This window comes from Diprion similis, chromosome 14 (genome assembly GCF_021155765.1).
Source record: "Diprion similis isolate iyDipSimi1 chromosome 14, iyDipSimi1.1, whole genome shotgun sequence".
In the NCBI taxonomy this organism is placed as follows: domain Eukaryota; kingdom Metazoa; phylum Arthropoda; class Insecta; order Hymenoptera; family Diprionidae; genus Diprion; species Diprion similis.
Window position 1 is genome coordinate 11,876,447 of NC_060118.1, and position 20,915 is coordinate 11,897,361.

Below are 20,915 nucleotides of genomic sequence, written 5' to 3' on the forward strand. Positions count from 1 at the left end.
AATTTGCGTCGAAACGACGACGACCTTTTCAAATTCTACATAATTTATCCATGCCAGGTGTACATAATTCCAAAATATCTTCTAGCGTAAAAATTATACGAGAAAAAGAAGAAGAAGCGATTGCAGATCGGTAACCGCATATTTAAAGTGACTACTAACATAATTTTGGAGTCTTTTTCTTGAAAATTGTGTATGGAATGGGGCTGTTTTCTCTTTTTTTTGTGTTCAAAATAAGTGAACTTTGATATCTGAAGATACGTACGACAACGTTAAAATCGACCAGGACACCCCCTTAACTCTTTATAACTTATTCGAAAACGGTGGACGGCCACCGACATAAATAATCCAAGTACGTATGTCGTATATATATACTCATACTATCCCTACACACCTTCTACACGGACGCAACCCTCGTATATACATATAGGCACATATATTTATAAATTGTATATGCATACATAGTGATACATATTATACATCTGGGTTCAACCTAGTAACGTGTGTTAGAGACTGGGCTTACACAGGCGGGCATCCGCCCTGCACCGCGAACCATTTAGAAGGAGTGCTTTTTCCGTAATCGCGTACTTCGCCTCCCTTCTCGACCCTTCTTCACGACCCGACCGACGCACCCTTGCCCCGAAAGGCTCCGCCCTATGTTACATCTACATTGTAAGTGTGTCCGAGCTTGCATATCCTGATATACGCAAGTGCAGGTATACTCGCGACGAGCTTTCGGCTTCCTGCCGTACCTAATACCTACGATCCGTAGCTACTGCTGCACCCCGCGAGGTCCGGGTCGGCAAAAATTGGGGCGTGGTGGGGACTCGGACAGGGAAAGCAACCGGCTACACACAAACACGCGTGCGCGAAACTCGTGACGTGCGATTGCGGCGTGGTACCGCGGAGCTTTTCCTCGACTCCGTTTAACCGTTGGCGAGGTTATTTTTGTAACTCGTTCACCGCCAGGTGTACGAATGAATCTATCTTACGCACATAGAACATGCGTGTGTACGTTTAACTATGCAGCGTGTATACTCGTACCCTCCTTTCAATTCTCACACTTGACTGTATAAGTCCACCCTGAACTCAGTTGCAAGCTCTATCAACGATCCATCGTCGACGTAAGATTCCTGCCGTAATTACTTTGTCCGATTGCACGAGGCGCGGGTCGCAAGGGGAAAAGAAGCGAGGGAGGGTCGAGCGAAGTGGTTCCTTTGAATAATTTAACCCTTGGAGGACCGGGGAAGAATCTTTTTATCTACAGAAAAGTGATCTAAAGTCCAGATCATAGGGACAAATTAAAGTCAAATGCTGGTAGATCCATGACATCGCGCCAAATGGCGTAAACCTAAAATGTCATTGGCAACTGGGAATGATCTTTGTTACTTCGTATAACCCCAAAAGTCCCCGAGAGTCGTCGAACTTTGATCTAATTTTTCCGCTTAAAATCCGTCAGATTGTCTAGCCGTCATTTTGGATTTAAAAATGGTCAAATTCTGACGTCAGATTCGTGATCAGCGAGGCGAAAAACCCCTGGATACCAAAATTGAGGCCAAAATATTGAGTCGAAGTGTGTGACTGAGAGGACAGTCGGTATAAGAGGAGGACGATGTCGCCGCGGGCTGCGCTTGAGCCGGTGAGCTTGCAAGCTCGGGCATCGCGACGAGCTCAGCGATACGTTCGGCAGTCGTCGGCCGGCAGCCGCGAATCGACGTTGAGGTGCTAACGTATACCTCCGCAACGTATAGGTATACCTATGTATAATACGTGAGGTGTGGTGGTCGTCGTCGTCGTCACTTGTTCCGAAATCAATGTAGGCACATTGCCTACATCGCGGCGCATCGCAGCTCTCCTTGAGCTTCGCGATTCGAAGGTTTGAAGCTGCGGAGGTGCAGTTGCTTTAATACGCAGACTGAAAGCTCTCTTCTCGTCGTCTGTCCGTCAATTAATCGTCCCTCCGTCGTCGCTGGATTCGCACCTCCTCCTCCTCCGTATCGAGGCTCGCAAACGACTCGCATCAACGCATCGCAAAAGCCCACGCAAGCGCGGATCCCTCCCTGTGTATAATCGTGTTTGTTGAGGTACATGCCTCAAATATTTACGTTCGCATCTACTCGCGGGTTTGTTATACATTCTTGATGTAACAATGTTACTGACTTTGTCGCACACTTCGGGCGTGGATTATACAGTGATAATGATTGTGCCCCCCCAACGTCATCAACCTTCTTGAGTTACTTTGAAGTATCACTTGGTAGTACTAGTTATCTGCATGCAGTGTTGTGTCTAAACGCAGGTATGATACTCGATCACCTCTGCGTACATATTATCTATAGATTATGTTATCGTATTATTGTCGCGGGTGTTTGACAACGGAGTGTTTTGATAATAAACTGACAAATTATTGACAATACTGTGGAGATAGGGATCTACATTATCTACCAATAATATCAAGCCTTTTTTTGGCTTTTTTAAACAACTTTACGCCCTGTTTCAAACGATTATACTGAGATGACTTCGATTTAGGGGAGTGATCGATGACGATGATGATGATGATGATCGAGATGTGCTCGTGTTGTACACTCTAACTGCAGTAATACCTCGAATTAGAATATTCGGGGATATAAAGGGGTCAATTCCCTCCCCCGCCCTTCCCCTCTACGTATATGTTCGAAAATAGTTTTATTCTAAATAACAAATAGATCGTGTTGCGCCGAGGGGCTGAGCAGAAATTCCTGGGATCTCGACATGAGAATCGCTCATGCGGCTGATAATCATCCGTCAGAAGCAGAAGCAGCAGCAGCAGCAGCAACAGCAGCTACCGTTTAATTGAGCTTGCAGATAGCAAGTATATATAAAAATCCGCGATCGAAACGATTGATAATTAATTGAAGCCTGATTCATTGCTGGGTGAATAACACAAGAAAACAGTGACGATGAAAAATCCTTCGAGTATGCGAATCTGTGGATGAAGATTCGCTTCTAGAAATTATACTCGATTTAAAGGTGATAATAATGTTACAAAACTGCAACGCTCGTAAGAAAACGAAGAATTGGTGTAACGCTTTGAAATTATTCACGTATAATAAACAGACGAGCAAACAAAGGGAGAGTAAAATAAAGTTGTGGCGAATGTGAAAGATTTCTCGTGATAGAAAATTCCGATCAGCGAAGAAAATGACGACGATAAAAACGACGGTCAGGAGATCCGTGAGTAAATAAATTATGCCTTCAAATTTTATCCCTGTATAATAAACGCTTTATACATCTAGCACTACAGCGATCGAATAAACGCTGAATTATTTCCGAGTCTGATAGGTCTGGTGGTGCGACATATATAGGTATACACATAATACGAGCTCTACTCTGAGCAAGTAGTAGAGGACCGTAAATGCTGGCGTAGTAAAGTTAAACCGGGAAACTTTTGACCCTGGCGAAATGGCATCGACGCGACCCCGCCGCTAGCTTGCACGGATCGAAAGATATTTTTTTTTTAAAAGGTCAGAATCGTGTACTCGCAGCTCTGCACGTGCCAAATTATTCCTTTCTTTTACCACGGCATCGTCTATATATTCCCATCTCACATTGTTACGTACCTGTTACTGCAGGTACGTAGCCTTCCAGACGAGATTTTTTTTCTCCTCACTTTGTATTGCGATAAGGAAAATTATTTCATAAGCTAAATGCGATTTAAAAAATTTTTTTAACGGTTTTTTGATATCGTTCATTGCTGAATGAGTTGCGAAAAATTTTTGCAATAATGTACATGCAATTTTTGATGTTCAAAAAAATTGGGTTGAAGAAAAAAAAGAAAAGAATAGAGAAGATATTCGGTCCCAGATAAAATTTTTCACTGTGCGAATGATGCGATTATGTATTTCAGGGGACTATTGGCTCAGAGAGTTTGGAAAAATGGAAGACTCGAATAACAGATTTAGTGCATTAGGAGTATCGAGTAAAGAATGCGCGCACATAAGTTATCTGACTATAATCCACCGCAAAGAGGACTGCAGCAGCACACCTGCGACGAGCCAATACCTTGCAGTGATGTTATAGTCGAGGTCGCGACGCCAATTTGGAAGGCGCGGCCTGATTTGGGCGCTAAGAGATGAGCGATCTACAGGCGACTCTCGAGTTCTCCCTCGAACTATGCAAATTCTACAATGTCGATTTGTTCCAGCGTGGGTGAGCACGATTTTAAAGAACATCATTATTGCGCAGCTTTTTTTAAAAAGCAAAATGTATTAATATTTCTTGGAAATAAACTATTTCAAAGTTGTTCAAAATTTTTTAAAACAATCTACATTAACGTTGCCAACTTCAATCTGGTGAGCAAAAAGTTGTCGTTCTACTTTGCTCTCTGTTATATCAGGTACTACCAGATACGCACTGCCTTAAGAGTGTCACCCAAGCTTCCGGTCAAAGTCGAAGTGAACCAATTGCGCAACCGTGAGTTTCTAGGATTAGGACACTTGCTGTTTCCATTCTTACCTTTCTTTTATTTTGATCAATCAATTCAATTTGTTTTCTCGCCCCGATAGATTCCTTGGAAGAACCGGGCACCAGCAAGAGATTCCAGATTCTTTATCGCAACGAAGAAGTGACACTTGGTACTTCAGTATTGTTCCGGGCACACGTGCTGGTGCACAGTCATAGAATTGAGGAAACTCTTTCTCGGACGCATTTTAACCTTGGTATAGAGTTATGGTTCAGCGAGCCGACTCAGCCTGGCAACATGACTTGCGTCTCGTCAAGGCATGTGGAGAAATATTATATGCTTGGGTGTAAATCGTTAAGAAGGATCTTCTTCCTAACTCGTTCAACTGGGCATTGCATTGTGAAATGAGTTTAGCAAGTAGTTCCAAGTTCTCCGGTACACCTGTATGACCGTTATAACACGTTAACAAGTCACCGGTCCTCTTCTTATTTTCTTCTAAATACTTTCAGAGCTCTGCAGCTAAACTTTACACCAACAAAAGGACTCCACTACCACCTGCCTGTACTCTTTGATTATTTTCATCTCGCAGCAGTTTCCATAACCATTCACGTGTGCCTCGTTGCTCTACACCAGCCCTACATAAAGTTAGTATTAGTGGTATTATTAATTTCCGTAAAACCGTAACGTTATATTATCTTGAAACTTGTAAAATTGGAAAGTTTTCAGCGAGTTTAAACTTGCGATAACGAATCCGATACTCATTAATTGTCATGCATAAAGTTTATCGTGTAAAATTTTTTGTTTTCATGACTGAAAATTACCCCCGTAGGAAAAGCATCCTCCATTACGTACAGAGTTGGTAAGTGTTTTTGAATAACCCTTGAAAAATCCAACTATGAAAACATTCTGACACTTCATTTAATGCCTTGTATTTCAGCGCTCCACGTGGCGGCAAACCTTGGCTGCAATTCAAGCAGACGACCGGAAGCGAAGAGAGCAAAGTTTTGTTTGGAAATATCGTGAGTTTTTAATTAGTCCCCTTTGTCCCATGGAATTGCCAGTCCACAATTTTTCTGCATGGACATTAACTCTCCTTAACGACGATGACAGGAACACACCACACGATGCGTCGGTTCGGCAACAAGGATACACCATGCTCAACTAGTGCAACAGGAAGTAATACGCCTCCTCCTTACAGCCCGAGAATCACTGCTAGTCGAAATGGCAGATCTCGCTCGTTTACTTCCTTCCTGGCAGCAAAGAGCTCTCGAATTAGCTCAAAATACTCACAAGGAAATCACAAAGGTTCGAAACATCCAAATTTTTTTTCATGAACCATGAATCCACTTACGACGTCGAGGATTACACTTTAAAACGAACAATCAAAGTTAATACCGTAATACTCTGACCAGCTTTTAAAAACCCATTTTCAGATGATGACCACCGAAGAAGCGGACATAGCGCAGCTTTGTGCTCAAAACATCGTATTGTGGCAGCACTTTCTCGAGGCATTTTCGGGCCGCCAGGCCGTCCATGAACATTTGGCTCACATCCACCATCAGTTAAGAGTAGGTTAATTACACTGGATCCTTGAGGCCGTTCTTACAAAACAGAATAATGAACTTTTGACAGGAAATTTTTATACCAATTCTTTCCGCACTCGTACACTTTAGCAAAATTTCTTACTTCTCATACCCAATCAGTTTATCTTAGAGGAACCTGAATGATTCACTAAAATTTAGGTGAACAGATTCGCAGAAGGTTTTTTCGTATTGGGAAATCCCCGAACGTCTGCAGCTGGCTGTTACGACGCGAATTATCAATCTTACCAAGCAGTTAGCGAGGCAGCTCGCAGGTCTCGTTACCTGGCATCTTTGCCTCCACTTCCGGTCCACTGCATCGAATTGGACGGAGATTTTCACTCTCTTCCTCTAATATTCGAGGATCAGTACGCCGACATGCAACACAGACATCGAAACAGTGGTGGGTAATGACAAAACATGACTTCTCGAACCTCGTTCCGAAGTCGAGGACTCATCTTCTCCCTCATTCCAAGCATAAAGCGAATAACAATCTCTCCAATCATTCCACAGTCCCGAGCATGGATGACTGTAGCTGTGGGATCGCAGCGATACTCGAGAAACGTTCGACGGATGTTTGGTCACCAAGAAACGAGACGAGCGTTGGGCAGTCAAACATGGGATCGGTGCATGGGAGGGTGGTTTTGGCACCATCCACACTTCCTGCCCGGCACAGCAAGTCGCTTGATCAACTGGGCCCAGAAGTAATCCCACCGCAGATACCAACACCTTCCAAAACCCTTCCAAGGTCCGCTTCGACCCAGTTGATACCTCGACACAGGGCTCCATTCCACAACGGAACGCTTCCAGCCACTGTTCCGAGCTCCAGAAGCAGACATCCATCGACCACTCACCACAGTGGCCTCTTCTTTCCATCCTCGAGACAGCAGGCCTGCTCGGCGCCAAATCCATCCCTAGGAATATCTCCCATAGCTACTTTGCCCAGGGCTAAATCCACCCAGATTCTTGCTCCGCATAGGGCCCAACAACACCACCAGCAGCAACAGCAGCAGCATATCCACGGTGAATGAGAAAGAGAACTACTACTGAAGTGTAGTTTTTTTGATGAGTAACTTCTCATCCGTTTGATTTTCGTTCGATGTTTGTGTTCCAGGACAGCGACATGGAACGTCGATTAATTCGAACGTGGATTCGAATTCGATTACATCTCTGTTGGCAGCCATGTTTCCAGAACTTCCATTGAATGGATATTTTCCTGGCTATCGTCCGTCGTCTGTAACCAGTGAACACATTTCGTCCAGAGGTTTTTATCACACAATTCCAGCTAACCCAAGCATGGGATCTCGGAATCTGACTCAGCTGACTGGAGACCGTCTCGGTTCGGATAATCTGACCAAGTCTTCGCCCCGGACGTTCAAAGACAAAGACGCGAAGTCACGTTCTCCGGAAAATCGGAAGAGCTGTGGTGGAAACAGGGGAACGGAGTCGCGAAATATTTATGGCACGGCTTATCAACCGTTGATAAACAAACCGTCAGGTTTTTCCGCAAACAAGTTAGACGTGAAAGACATTGACGATAAGGCGAGGTTAAGACTGTCATATAGTGAAACCTTGGACCGTACACCGAGGGAAAAAAAGCTCAATCAAGATTATGGTAAATATCATACGAATAGCCTTCAGTTTTGGAGACCCCACGCCAACGGCAGGTCAAATTACTCGAAACGCGTCAATCCTGCCGAAGGTGATATTGGAGCGAACAATTTTACACGAACTTTGGGTGATTTTACCCAGGAAGATTCGGCGAGAAAGTCGAATTTCAATGGTAGAAGCAACGACGATGTTTATACGCCGTTTCCTGGCTCTCTCGGTCGGCAAACCAGGATCAGAGAGATGACGCTACGGCCTCAGCATCAGCAACAGGAAATTATTACCAACGATCATCGATTGCATCAGAAATGCCTTAATAACAGAAGTGTAGATAACAAATTATCGGACGAACTGATTATGCAGCAAGGAATTGATCGGAATAATTACGAGCAAAGGGACTCTCAGACGGATAACAGAACGCCGAAGAACCCGAAACCGGTGAGAAGCGGGGGTCGAAAACCACGATATGAGATACCTCTGAACACGGAATCCCCGATGTCTAAACAGCGTGAAGAAAACACGAGGCGGCCACATTCCGCGCCAGCTGTGGATGCGGATCACCTCGAAAACGGCAGAAAGTGTGGGCACAGGGCCAGAAAGGCTGCGCCCTTACCGTACGGGCGTAAAAACAGACAACTTCCAAGTTCGAACGGTGGTTCAAACGTCTGCGAAATTGAGAACAATAACACTATAATCCTGAAAGTTGAGCCGAATAATAAATCAAAATCCGAAAGTTTGACGATGAACAATGAAAGTAAGAAAAAAAGTCCATCCAGCATAGATCCTACGTCCACGACTAAACCAACGACTCGGTTTAGATGCGCCAGCGTTCCGATCGACGACAAGAAAGTCGTCGTCCCCAGAAGTGCCATATCCTTACCCTGCATGCCGATCAACGATGCCAGAGATCTTTTCGACCCGAGTTTCCCGGTTATTTCGAGTCTTCTGAGCAGTCCACCTTCTACCAGACCAAGCAGTCTCACGACCAGCTCTAGTTCCAGCAATTTGACATCGGAGTGTTCCGGGTGGGTTAGCAGTGGCGATACATCAAGTTCCGAGAACCAGGCGTTGAAGTTCTCGGGTCAGGCTTTGAGGCAAAAGCTCACTAAGATTGCTGGCAAGACGAAACCTGAGACTGATTCATCCGAGGTCCAGGATAACGGGGAACATTCGTACGAGGAGGTCAGACTCCCCCCTCCGAAAATGTTCCAGGACGAGCCTCCGCCTCCCGAGGAATTCCAGGACCCACCTCCGCCCATTGATAATCCCATATACCACGTTTACGAGACGGTGAGAAGCGTCGCGTCCAATCAAAAACAGTGCAAAACAGCACCCTGTAGTCCACAGCGTAGCAGAATTAAGGGCAGGGATAACACTTATGGCGGCCAGGACGTCTGCTTCGATTGTTATCAGGAGGGTAAAGAACTGCTGCAATCGACGCAGGACAACATCGTTAACTTCAACAAATGCAAAGAGGAATTTAAACAGCAAATGGGCTTTTCGGGGAAGATATACAGGTACGACGTGTTCGAATTTTTTCAGTCACGTGGCGAATACCTTTTTTGTTTTTATATGCAGTTATTTATCCGGCTAAAAATCCAAGTAGATGTAGTTTGATAGATGTGCGACAATAAACAGATTTCGACTTTAATTTTGACTCATTGTTTGTTGGCTTTGTTTTTTGTATTATTGGTACTTACGTAATACGTATATGTATGTAGAACGATTAAGACTGATTCGTTTAAACATTTAGTAAGTATCTGGGGACAGGGTTGAAATTGCGAATTTGAAAAGTTACAAAAGCCCCGAATTCAAAATTTTTTCCTGGCCAAACTTGAAGAACAGAAATCAAACTTTGACGAAACGTCGACGAAATTTCGAATGATCCAATACTTTCAGTTCTGTTAATTTCTGGCCTTATGATATTTCACCACTTGGATCTTTCTTTGTTTTGGTTTTTCTCATTTTTTACACCCACTTCTTGAGTAAACAACGCTGTGTGAGTATATTTTAACTTTCGGAATTTTACTGTACCGAAACTTTATTTTTTCGGAACTTTGCTCTATCGGAACTTGACTTTTCGGAACATTGAACTATCCGCTTTCCGACCATTCGAAACTCCGTTGTTTGGTAAAACTTGGATGTCTTCACTTCAAGTTTCCCTACCAAATAATATCCGGAATAAGGCGTTTTCGGAACTTTCCAACATCGGAACTTCAACCCCTTCCCACCATCAACTCGTTCACCCCGTTTCTTCAGTTCCGTTCTTTCGTCTTTTCGTTCCATTTAAGTTCATTTTCTTTTCATTTCCCGGCCCTATAGAGAGAAAAAAGGCCCTCCAACACGGTGGCATAAACGCGCCCATTCCCTCGGCAATGGCGAACTCCCGACCCTACCGCCTCTGCACCCTCTAAGATCCAATGTGCCTCTTAGTGATTATCCAACGCTGGCCTCGACACTGCCCTACTTCCACATCAGCGACGAGTACCGTCTCTTCTCGCCGGAAGGTGTTCACCTTATAATATGTGTTCACGGTCTCGATGGCAACGCCGCCGACCTCAGACTGGTCAAGACTTATCTCGAGTTGGGCCTCACCGGAGCTCACCTCGACTTTCTCATGTCGGAAAGAAACCAGGTACTGGCAAATATTACCTTCCACGAATCCATTGACGTGGTCCATATCAACAACCGTCTAATCTTCTTCCATTACTTCCGCAGGGTGACACCTTCTCAGACTTTGATACAATGACTGACAGACTGGTATCGGAGATCCTTCATCACATTGAATCCTCTGGACTGAATCCATCCAAAGTTAGTTTCATCGGGCATTCCCTGGGGACCATCATCATTCGAAGCGCTCTAACCAGGCCCCAGCTTCGCCCCCTTTTGTCACGACTCCACACCTTTCTCAGTCTGAGTGGACCTCATCTTGGAACACTTTACAATACGAGCGGCCTAGTAAACGCAGGTTTGTATCGGAATCTGATTTAACCCTTCAGTCGAAAATAAGTTTCTGTTCTTGCATATATTTATTTATAAAAATTACAAACAATTACGGATTTCCAAAAAATCCTAATCATTGCAAAGTTAAGTATTTCTACACCTGAGTGTGCAAAAAATTCAGGATTTGGCATGGAGTAAAAAAAAAAAGAAAACGAATCACGAAGAAAGAGTGTCACTATAGTGGCTTCTGTGACTGAAAGGTTTAAGTGAATGTCAAAATTTGGTAACAAAAAAAAACAACATACGTTTCATTTCCGTTCTCCAAAAAACAGGTATGTGGTTTATGCAGAAATGGAAGAAGTCAGGATCGCTTTTACAGCTTGCGATGAAGGACGCTGTAGACGTGCGAAATTCTTTCATGTTTCGTCTGAGCCAGCGAAGCAATCTGCAGTTATTCAGGCACGTCCTGCTGTGCGGTAGTGCCCAGGATCGTTACGTCCCCCTCCATTCGGCTCGTATAGAGCTTTGCAAGGCAGCCATAAAGGATCCAACGGATCAAGGTAAGCGTGTGTATATAAAAAAAAAGTGATAAAAAATATCTTTACATTGACATACAGGGTGTTCCATCTTCAAGTGACCAAACTGATAGGAGTCATAGAGGAGGTTGAACTGAGTAATTTAACCCAAGGAACATGTGGTTTCCGAAGTCGCGTTCGCGAGATACGATCGGTTAAAAAAATCGCACTGAGCGCCGGTATGTGGGCAACCGAAGTACACTAAGCGTTTACTAGTTCACTAAGCTCGGTTGCCTACATGCCGGCGCATAGTATGCTGGGTTGCCTTCATGCCGGCGCTTAGCGGGACTTTTTAACCGATCGTATCTCGCGAACGCGACTTTGGATGCCACATGTTCTTCGGGTTAATTTACTCAGTTCGACCTCCTCTATAACCCCTATCAGTTTGGTCACTTGGAGATGCGACACCCTGTATATATGCGTTAAGAAATCCATTTAACCGTTAACAGGTGCTGCGTATCGTGAAATGGTGCACAACATATTGTACCCAGTGATGTCTACGCTTGACGTAAGTTTAGTGAGGTACGACGTTCATCACGCTTTGCCTCCGACCGCTAATGCTTTGATAGGAAGAGCAGCTCACATCGCAGTTCTCGACTCGGAGTTGTTTATTGAAAAGTTTTTACTAGTCGCTGGATTAAAGTACTTTAGATAAAGAATACGATCTATTAGCTATGAAGAGGAAATGAAGTTAGAAACTTAGAAAAAAGAAGAAAAGAAAACAACACATTTTTACTTTAGGTTTTCAACATTATTACCGATAATTCCGATAATGGCGATACGCGAGCTCTTCGACAAACAAGATAATTTGTTGTTGTTATTATTATTGTTGTTATTATTATTATTATTATTATTATTACTATTACTAGTATATTGAATATAAATGTATGGATATATTTTTTTTTTCTTTTTTTCTAATACGTCTAATTATATTCCGCGATCATAGATGAATTACGTAGCAGGTACGTAATGTATGTATAATTATGTATAATGTATTCGGAGCTGGGATTGAATATTACGGTGGGATATGTAACTACTAACAGTCACTAGACCAATACGATGATGGTACATTATACGACTGAATACTAAAATAACTAAGTCTCCACATTGATGCCTGAAAATAATAATTAAAATATTATTTATAAAGACGGTAAGAAAGGAAAATGAAAACGAAAACGAAAAAAAAAATAATAAAATGACTAACGACGAGTCTATACATATAATAACTGATCGTGCTAAGTACGTATAATAATAAAAGGGAATGACGAGAACCTGATTTTTGTTAAACAAAGAGAGAAAAAAAAATAATAATAATAAGAAAGAAAACAACGGCGGACTGGCTATAATTACCCTGATAACCCATAATTACACGTACGTAAACGTGGTATAGTCACCGAATATTGTTTCCTTCTATAGAGATATTATGAAATTATATCATAGGATCGTCATTGGATATTTAGAATTTTATATGTACATACAATTTTTCGCCCGTAGATGATAAAAGTGAGAAAGATAGGGGAAGAAAAAAATAACATGAGAGAGAAAAGAGGAAAAATAATAATAATAATAATAATTCAGTCGATATACACATATGTGTATGTACATATATAAGTGTATGTATGTATGTATGTATGTAATATATATGTGTGTATGGAGGTTTAATCCAAAAGTAGTTGAGCGATGAAATGACCTCTTTCAATATTTTTCAAAATGTCTCGGCAGATTGCCACAAAACTAAGTTTTTTTTTTTACGTAAATTGCCTAATTAAAAGAAAAGTTTTTGTAGAAATTAATTAGCCGAAAATTGGTTGATTTATTTGGAGTGGATTTTTGAAAAATTTCGAAAAACATTGAAAGGGATTATTTCAGTTTACTGAAGTATTCGGATCTAATCACGCCATACAATATAAATATAATGATGATCATTGCCTAACGATGAAGACAATTGAATTTAATTTCATAGTGTTGAATTTAAAACATGTGTCAATTAACGTCTTTATATATTTATTTACATTTTAACTTTGCTCAGGAATTGCATAAAGTATATATGTATGTAAATGTATAATTATTTCGCTGATCGCCCTATATAATTACAAGATATAATATTATTCATTATTAAAACAGCCGTCCACTTTTCGCCCATTTATTTATTCAATTCTATACGGTCATATGTGAGTGTGTATGTGTGTGTGTATGTGCGCGCGCGTTTGTGTAAAATATACGTATGTTTACACGATACATACGTTACAAATTTTCAACGCACCGCGTGTCTTTTGTGCCGGAAGTATATAATAACGATAATCCGCAAAGACACTGTGAAAATGGAAGTTTTAAACAATTAAATAAACGTTAAACGGTAAGCGTTGATGGACGAAAATTGTTTTTAAGAAACAGCTATTCTGCGGGCTAATTTTAGAGACGTGAAATAACAAGATAACGCTAAATTATACCAGCTACAATATTTTCTTTTCGACGCTCGTTACTATTTACTTTACGTACTTTACATACTTTACACGATGATAAATATTACAATCACTTTCTGTAATCTTTGGTTAAGCTACGAATTAGTAAAAAGTGATCGATGGCGTTCAGACATAAAATATGCGATAAAATGCTCAATATGTATAATTGTTTTTTCATCAGTTATATTTTCTTCGATCTATATCGTAGTCTCGGTTTTCACCGTTTCACTCTCCCAAACGCGTGGTGACTGTACACGGAAATTTACAGTTACAACGCGGAAAAGAGTCAAAGAAAGTTTTAGAAACAAAAAAAAAAAAAAAAAACGGAATAAAAATTTATGGTAATTATTGTTAGTAGCATCGTGGCCATTTTATAAAATTGTGGAAATAAATTATGAAAAAAATAAATAAATAAATAAACGAACAAATTAACGGAGGAGGGAGATGATTTATTTCTCTAATTACGAATACCTGATTGTTATATTTATTAGCATTGTCGGCCATGGTTTTGTTTTGCATGATATTGAAAATTGCACGTTGCTAAAAATTCATTGTTGGTTTTTAAATATGCACAGTACGAACGTTCTGGCGTCAATTTTTTACAGCTATAAGTAGATTGTTGCAAACGACTTTTGAAAGCATTATTTTGTATCAATGTTTTTTGTGAGCCTCATTTTTCAATTATTATTGTAATAAATATGTGAAGAATTGAATACACAAAAAAAAAAAAATATGTAAAAATAAAAAAAAAAAAAAAAACATTCTAAAAAGGAAACTGTTACTCGGCAATGTGCAAAAATTACCTTCTCCTTATACTTTCACTCTAAAGATGTCGAGAAAATACACGCGCAGACACCGAAAGACTGTATAAGAATAATTGTATTCAAAGATCTGACGATTTTAATGTACAAAGGAAATATATCTCATTCGGCATAGCTATATGATTATACAATAGTTCTGTACAAAATTTAAGGACACACATCCGGACACACGCGCTATATTCACATATATAACAATATATGTATTTAATAATATTGATTTGAAAATTTTCCCGTTTCATTTTATGTCCTTCGTTGTTCTTGTTGTCTTTTTTTCCCTTATGGAAGTAGAATTATTCCGAATGCGGATAATATTTTATTTATCAAATAGAATATATATCGCACCTCGTTGCATTTCAATAATAACAATACACAAGCGTTTCATTAATAATCCCTATTATTATATACGTTATACCCGCAACAATAATTAAAAACTCTTCTTTTTAAATCGTTATATTAAAACATTTCGACCTTTAAAATATCTAGACGTATTAAAATCATTCTCATCTCATCTCACCTAATATACATGTATAATATGACCGTGCAAGTTAATATATATATATCACGCTAAAATTTGCAAATCAATTATATATAATTTCTCGCGATGATTCTACGTTGCATTTTGATACATGCGCGATTTTTTGTTCCGTTTTTCTTGCTTTCTGCACCGTTTTTTTTTTATTAATTCATCGTTTCTCTTCAATTTTCACGCGACTACGGTTCGAAATTTACGGGACAGTCGTACGGCTTAATCGACTTCCTGAGCGAGATCCAAGGGATCATCTTCTTGCAGCATCTCCTCCTGCAAATCGTCCGCGAGAATTAAAGCGCCACCTTCCGCGATTCCGTCAATTGCGCCGTCGATAATCAAGTGCCCTGCAGGACCAGGTATGAAACCAGCTTCCTGATCGCCCGGCACCGCCGGATACATTTCCCCGGGTCCTTCACCGCCCTGATCAGGTTTCACAGGGTTTTTTGTCGTTGCCTGACCTGGTTTTGAGGACAAACTGAAGACGGTTAGAAATCCCCTCTCAGATTCGACGATTTTTTTATTTTTTTTTTATTTTTGCATCTCAAGTTAAACAAAAAGCAAGAAAAAAGGAAGCTATCGACGAATTTTCTATTCAATGGCCGACCTTGTCCTAGGTTTCGAGCCTTGCTCAGGTACGAATATTCCCGGGCATTAACTAGACCGGCGATCACGCAGGCGCTCAAAGCACTTCGATTCAAATTCATCGGTGAAGCGTCGTACCATTCGTTGCTCTCAGCGTCGTAACACTCGACGTAAGCGATCGTCGTTGATCCTGCAATGGCACCTGCTTGCTTATTTCGAATGTATATGATTACGAACTTCCTTCATCGGTATAAAAACCATGGATACACTTCGAGGAGCGAATGTCGAATGATGATGATTTTGCGTGATTAACTTTGCAATGATTTACCATTAAAACCGCCGATGACGAATATCATGTCGTCGAGAATAACCGTGGCGAAGTTGCTTCGCGGACTGAACATCTCCGTCACTTCGTGCCAATCTGACGAATGATTTGGATTGTATCGTTCGCCTGCTAGGAGCACAACAAGGAGAGGTTTTTATCGGAATATCAGAATTATCTTCATGGTCTAGTTAACTGTGTTTCGATATATTTCAAAAATTCTAACGCGAATATAATGAATTCAACCAGCTTCCATTAATACCTAACCTCACATTTATAACTGCGCTTTTATTACGAATCTGCAGTTAGTAACGTTCAACGTAACGATGTGTTGATAAAAATCATATGCGGTTAAAGATTAAAAGGATAATGAAACGATGAGACTTAAGGTTATGCAGCAGTCCGACCTGTACCGATCGAGCAAACTCACTTTTTTTCTTCAGATATTAAGTATTGCTCGGTCGGTAAGGATAGGAGTTCTACACGATCTTATGAACATGAAGAAAATGACGAGTAATATCGACCTGAACTAAGGCGCGTGAATCCATTGAATCCACCAAGGGCGTAAAGATTGTCGCGAAAAGCGACGAGGGAAACGCCGGAACGAGGACTGGTCATGGAATGAATGAAGCTCCATTGGCTAGTCTCGACGTCGAATACTTCGGCTGAGCTGAGGACTTCCTGCCCGTTAAATCCACCGACGATATAAATTTTGTCTTGAAGTGCCGCAGCGCTTGCGTCGGAACGCTGACGATGCATCGATGGTATCATTTCCCACTGATTTCTGTGCGGTTCGTAACGTTCACCGGAACTCATACGTGTTCTACCGTTGTAGCCTCCCAAGGCGTATATCTTTCCCCCTACAAGTATTGGGTTCTAATTTTCTTTTTTTTTTATGCTAGAAGTAGTTTTTGGATTAATCTTTGGCGATTTAGGTATAGTAGATTATACAACTAGTGTGCAAAATAGGCGATTCCCGAACGAGTCGAGTTTGTTATCTGAGTGTTGCACGTACTATACCACGTTTACCATTAATCAGACTTTCCTGACTGAGACCATAAAATTCGATTTTGCGTAGCCAAATGAGTGCGCAAAATGATACATTCCCATAATAGCGCGGAAACCAAGTCGAAATTTTTCTTCATGTAGCATAACTGGATGTTTCGATATACTAGGTACATTACCACACTAGTGCGGAAATCGAATCGGGATGTCTTTTCTTGTAGCGTAACTAGCGTGTGGATGTATTATATCGAAATATGTGGTTGCGCTACAAGAAAAGACATTTCGATTCGATTTCTGCACTAGTACGGGAATGTACTTTTTCCGCATTCATCTGGATACGCAAAATCGAAGTGTGCGCACTCAGTTGGGGAAAACATTTTTTCTGTCATCGGATCCTTGTGCGCTGAGGCTTTCAGTCTCACCGTGTGTGCATACGCTGACGTAACATCGTGCGTGATACATGCAGGCTCTTTCTCTCCACTCCTTCGTTACCGGGTCGTAACATCGCACGGTGTTGAAATGCTCGTTACCGTCGAAACCCCCGATCATGTATATCACGTTGTTCAACGTACAAAGACCGTGGTAAGCTCGCGGTGTTACGTCAGTATTCACGGAGAGGAACCATCTGTCGGCTCTGTTGTCAAAATTACTTTAATGCACAAGTTATGTAATAACAAGTGGTGATATACGTCTAGCGTTTCGTTTCTATTCTAGAGCAGAACTCGGCCGATTTTTACCGAGTCAAAACTAAAGTTAAACTCTCGAATGAGGCTGAAGTTGGTAACGTTGACGTAACGAAACATTTCGGGAAAAAATCACTACTCAGCAATTTTATAGTGGCTTTCGAAGTAGTCGAGTTTCTCAAAATATGAACATGTCTTGCTTTGTTGCGGTTTACCGCATTTTAGAAATTTCCAGAATTGCCAAATGAGGATTTTTAGGAAACGTGAATCATCAGGATAACCTTACTAACTTCAGTCTCATTCTTTCGAACAGTTCCACTAATATTTCGAAGACCGTTGGGGATCGAAGTGCAGTTCTTATCGAGAAAAATGAACGTCGAGGATGTTAGGTAGTTAATTGAGACACGTGCATACACAGGTGTACCTACCTACTTACCTCGTGTCATAAGTTTCGACAAAACTGGTCGGTGAGCCAGCGCTCCAACCGCCAATGGCGAAAAGAATTTCATAAGGTATTCGAGGACGAGCTAGAGGGTTTTTTAAATCGGCTTCTCCCCCCTGCCGGGAGTCTTGTTCGGCGAGAAATATGCTCGCAGGAAAGAGTGACTGTTGACATTCCTTGAAGATGACAGCGGGAGAAGAGTGAAACAACTTTGTAGTTACACGAGACAAAGAGAGTATATATATTATAAAAATGAAGAAGAAGTAACGCATACTTTATCCTCTTCTACGAATCTCCACTTCATGATGTTCGTATTGAAAAATTTGAAACTCATCAGTCCGAATCTAACGCATTTGAAGAGTCCCGGTATAGCGGACCTTCTCTCATCCGGTTTCGACTCGACCCAGTTTTTTATCGCCTCGAATACGAGCTCCTCGTTCCTGACGTTCAGCTCGTCGTCCTGGAGTATGGCCTCCAGTTCCTCGCAGGAAAGGTCCTTGAACTCGGGACTTTCTTGGAGTATTTGTTTGAAGTGATGGCGTATGTATTTACGGCCTTTTTCCTCCAAGTCACGGCAAAAATAGTGCCGAGCGAATTTGAAAATACCTATACATTGTGGTAGTTCATTTTTTAACTTCTTGTTTTTATTCTTTTTTTTTTCTAAGGCTCGAAAAATTTGTGACAAATATTCAGAAAAAAAAACCGTCGTAAAATATTTTTTCTCAGTATATGTAAAAAAATTTTCGAATGGCACCATCAAAAACAAAAAAAAACAGTTAACAAATGAACTACCCCACTATACATGCATGGTAATATTATCGTCTCTTCATTGGGCTTTGAAAAAAATCTCAAATCAAGTGAAAAGTAAAAGGAAACATTACCCAAACAATTTTCCGGTCTCAGTTCCTGGAGCAGGAACAAACAGCAGAGCTGTATCACACCGAGAACCTCGAATTGGTCGGCAAGCGGTAAAAGCTGTTCAACATTTTCGGCCGTGACGGTACAAGTGCCGGTGTAAGCGTAGTCGAGAATTAGTCCAAATATTTCACCGGGTACGCAGCTTATCACAACCTCTGTTGTGTCGGTTCTACCACCCTTCAGACTATTGGTAAATAGCGCTTTGAAGTACGGACTAACCGCCGATAGAATGGCACGATGGACCGGAAATAGCTGATCTCTTGCGCATCTTATCGCGCCGTCGCAGAGCTGCTGATTAGCTCTGAAAGAATTAAGACGAATTTTGGTTTATGGTTTTTTTTTTTTTATATTTGGTTTTGGTTTTGGTTTTGGTTTTTAAAAATGATGCGACAGACCTGAGCTCCGACCAAACAACGGGGAATTCAACGAGGGCGTAATTCGAGGGAAGACAGACGCACTTCCGCGGTTTTACAACCTGCTTCTTTTTGCACTGTTTGTGTCTGGTGCCGGATACCGACGTCCGTGAGGTACGATTTCGCATTAATTTCCTCGACTTCATCCTGCTTTCCATAATATATTATGTTCAATGTTCTCTGCACTGGCTCGAGTATTTTTTTTGCGACGTTGTCGAATACTCGAGGAGTGATTATGCAGGGTTGAGAACACGGGTGTTTTTTCTTCCGTAGCGCTGTTCGTTTAACGATTTTATTGCTTATTAGTCACTTTGCACCGATTTTTTTTTCTTTCTTTCTTTCCTCAGTTTACTCCTCTCACACTTGAAACCCGTGTTATCGTGTATATCAAAGAAGGTCGTGGCCATGACAGACGAAAAACGAAATGCGCGATAATCAGTCGTCAGTTTTTTAACCGATATTATCACCAAGCAGTCTGTGGAAAATATTATGCAGTGGGATTTCGATTGGGTTTTCACCTATTCGAGGTAAGAATCAACCATCCAGGAATAATGTCAACACGTGTATCATAATTTTGACACCGACGAAAGAACGCGTAAATATTTATTAACCTTATAAAGGAAAGTCATACATTTACGTTAATTTCGATACGAGGTCAGGGCGACTTGAAGAAAGATTTGCAGCATCGTCGTGCAAATTGTTTCGCTGCAGGAGAAAGTCTCTCGATATCGGGCTTGCAGTTAATCTCAGACACTCGGGGAATCAAGTCCACGCGTAAAAAGCGCGGCAAATTTGAACGGCCTGCAGTCAATGCGAGTATGTACGTCGGAAAAGTTTCCAACATGGAAGGCTTCCGTGATTCTATATGAAAAAAATAAGGATTGGAGGATGAAATATAGAACGAAATAAATTTGTCTAAATACTCAATTGGGCCAAGAGAAATTGTTGCAATTTATTGGCTCACAGGGGAAAAGCCGCTGAGGCATAAAAACCCCTTATTATTACAGTAGTAAAGTTGTGTCAAGAGTGCATGAGGTGTTAGTGTACGATCAATGGCCGAAGGCGTGAATCTACGGAGGTTCGATCGGCTGGCGAGAATCTACTGTTTAAATCGGAGAGGAGAGGATGAGAACAAGAGAGTTCCGAGCACGACTGGAATGGCCGGAGACTCGAATCAGACTGACTAACCGAGCGTCGATTCCCGGTCAGTTATTTATTCTTCCAACGATCAGCGCCATCTTTGCGGTTAACGACGATCCACCCAATCGCGTACCTCCGCGATCGCGCCTAAACTTACCGCAGCCAGTGCCAGATGGGGTAGAAAGTACGCGCGGACATGGGAAAGGTAAGGAAAAATCTCTTAAGAATAATCTGAAAAAATTCTCGGAGATTAGATTGTTTATATATAACCAATCAAGTTCACGTAATCAGGTAAACTCAGGTGGATTGTACGTTTCATTTGAGGTCTGTGAGTCTCGCGAACTATTTTAATTGATTCAGCGATCAAATCCACAAAATAGAGAATATACTTACAAATAAAATGAGCTATCTTTCATCAGAATCGAACGGTCGATATGGATATTTCGGTGAAAAAGTA

The 20,915-nt window shown here is 41.3% G+C and overlaps 2 protein-coding genes across 4 annotated transcripts; one reads left to right on the forward strand and one right to left on the reverse strand.

Annotated features, from left to right (window-relative positions):
* Positions 1 to 3,134: 3,134 nt before the first annotated feature.
* LOC124414701 (protein FAM135A) lies at positions 3,135 to 11,953 on the forward strand. 3 transcript variants are annotated; one of them, XM_046895725.1, is made up of 16 exons: positions 3,135 to 3,207; positions 3,881 to 4,182; positions 4,370 to 4,446; positions 4,539 to 4,752; positions 4,945 to 5,079; positions 5,265 to 5,294; positions 5,373 to 5,454; positions 5,546 to 5,740; positions 5,869 to 6,003; positions 6,178 to 6,418; positions 6,529 to 7,038; positions 7,130 to 9,140; positions 9,946 to 10,258; positions 10,342 to 10,591; positions 10,899 to 11,126; positions 11,591 to 11,953. In XM_046895725.1, the coding sequence occupies exons 2-16, from the start codon at positions 4,106 to 4,108 to the stop codon at positions 11,794 to 11,796; spliced, it is 4,704 nt and encodes a 1,567-aa protein (XP_046751681.1). In that variant the 5' UTR covers positions 3,135 to 3,207; positions 3,881 to 4,105; the 3' UTR covers positions 11,797 to 11,953. The 3 variants fall into 3 exon arrangements, with proteins under 3 accessions (XP_046751681.1, XP_046751683.1, XP_046751682.1); XM_046895727.1 differs by having other exon boundaries at positions 10,057 to 10,258; XM_046895726.1 differs by lacking the exon at positions 5,265 to 5,294.
* A 3,135-nt stretch (positions 11,954 to 15,088) lies between these two features.
* Positions 15,089 to 19,513, reverse strand: LOC124414644 (kelch-like protein 10). The gene is made up of 9 exons (XM_046895646.1): positions 19,301 to 19,513; positions 18,869 to 19,206; positions 18,262 to 18,593; positions 17,982 to 18,163; positions 17,285 to 17,496; positions 16,382 to 16,717; positions 15,864 to 15,986; positions 15,558 to 15,725; positions 15,089 to 15,411 (listed from the first exon to the last, which is right to left on the reverse strand). The coding sequence occupies exons 1-9, from the start codon at positions 19,474 to 19,476 to the stop codon at positions 15,170 to 15,172; spliced, it is 2,109 nt and encodes a 702-aa protein (XP_046751602.1). The 5' UTR covers positions 19,477 to 19,513; the 3' UTR covers positions 15,089 to 15,169.
* Between the last annotated feature and the right edge of the window lie 1,402 nt (positions 19,514 to 20,915).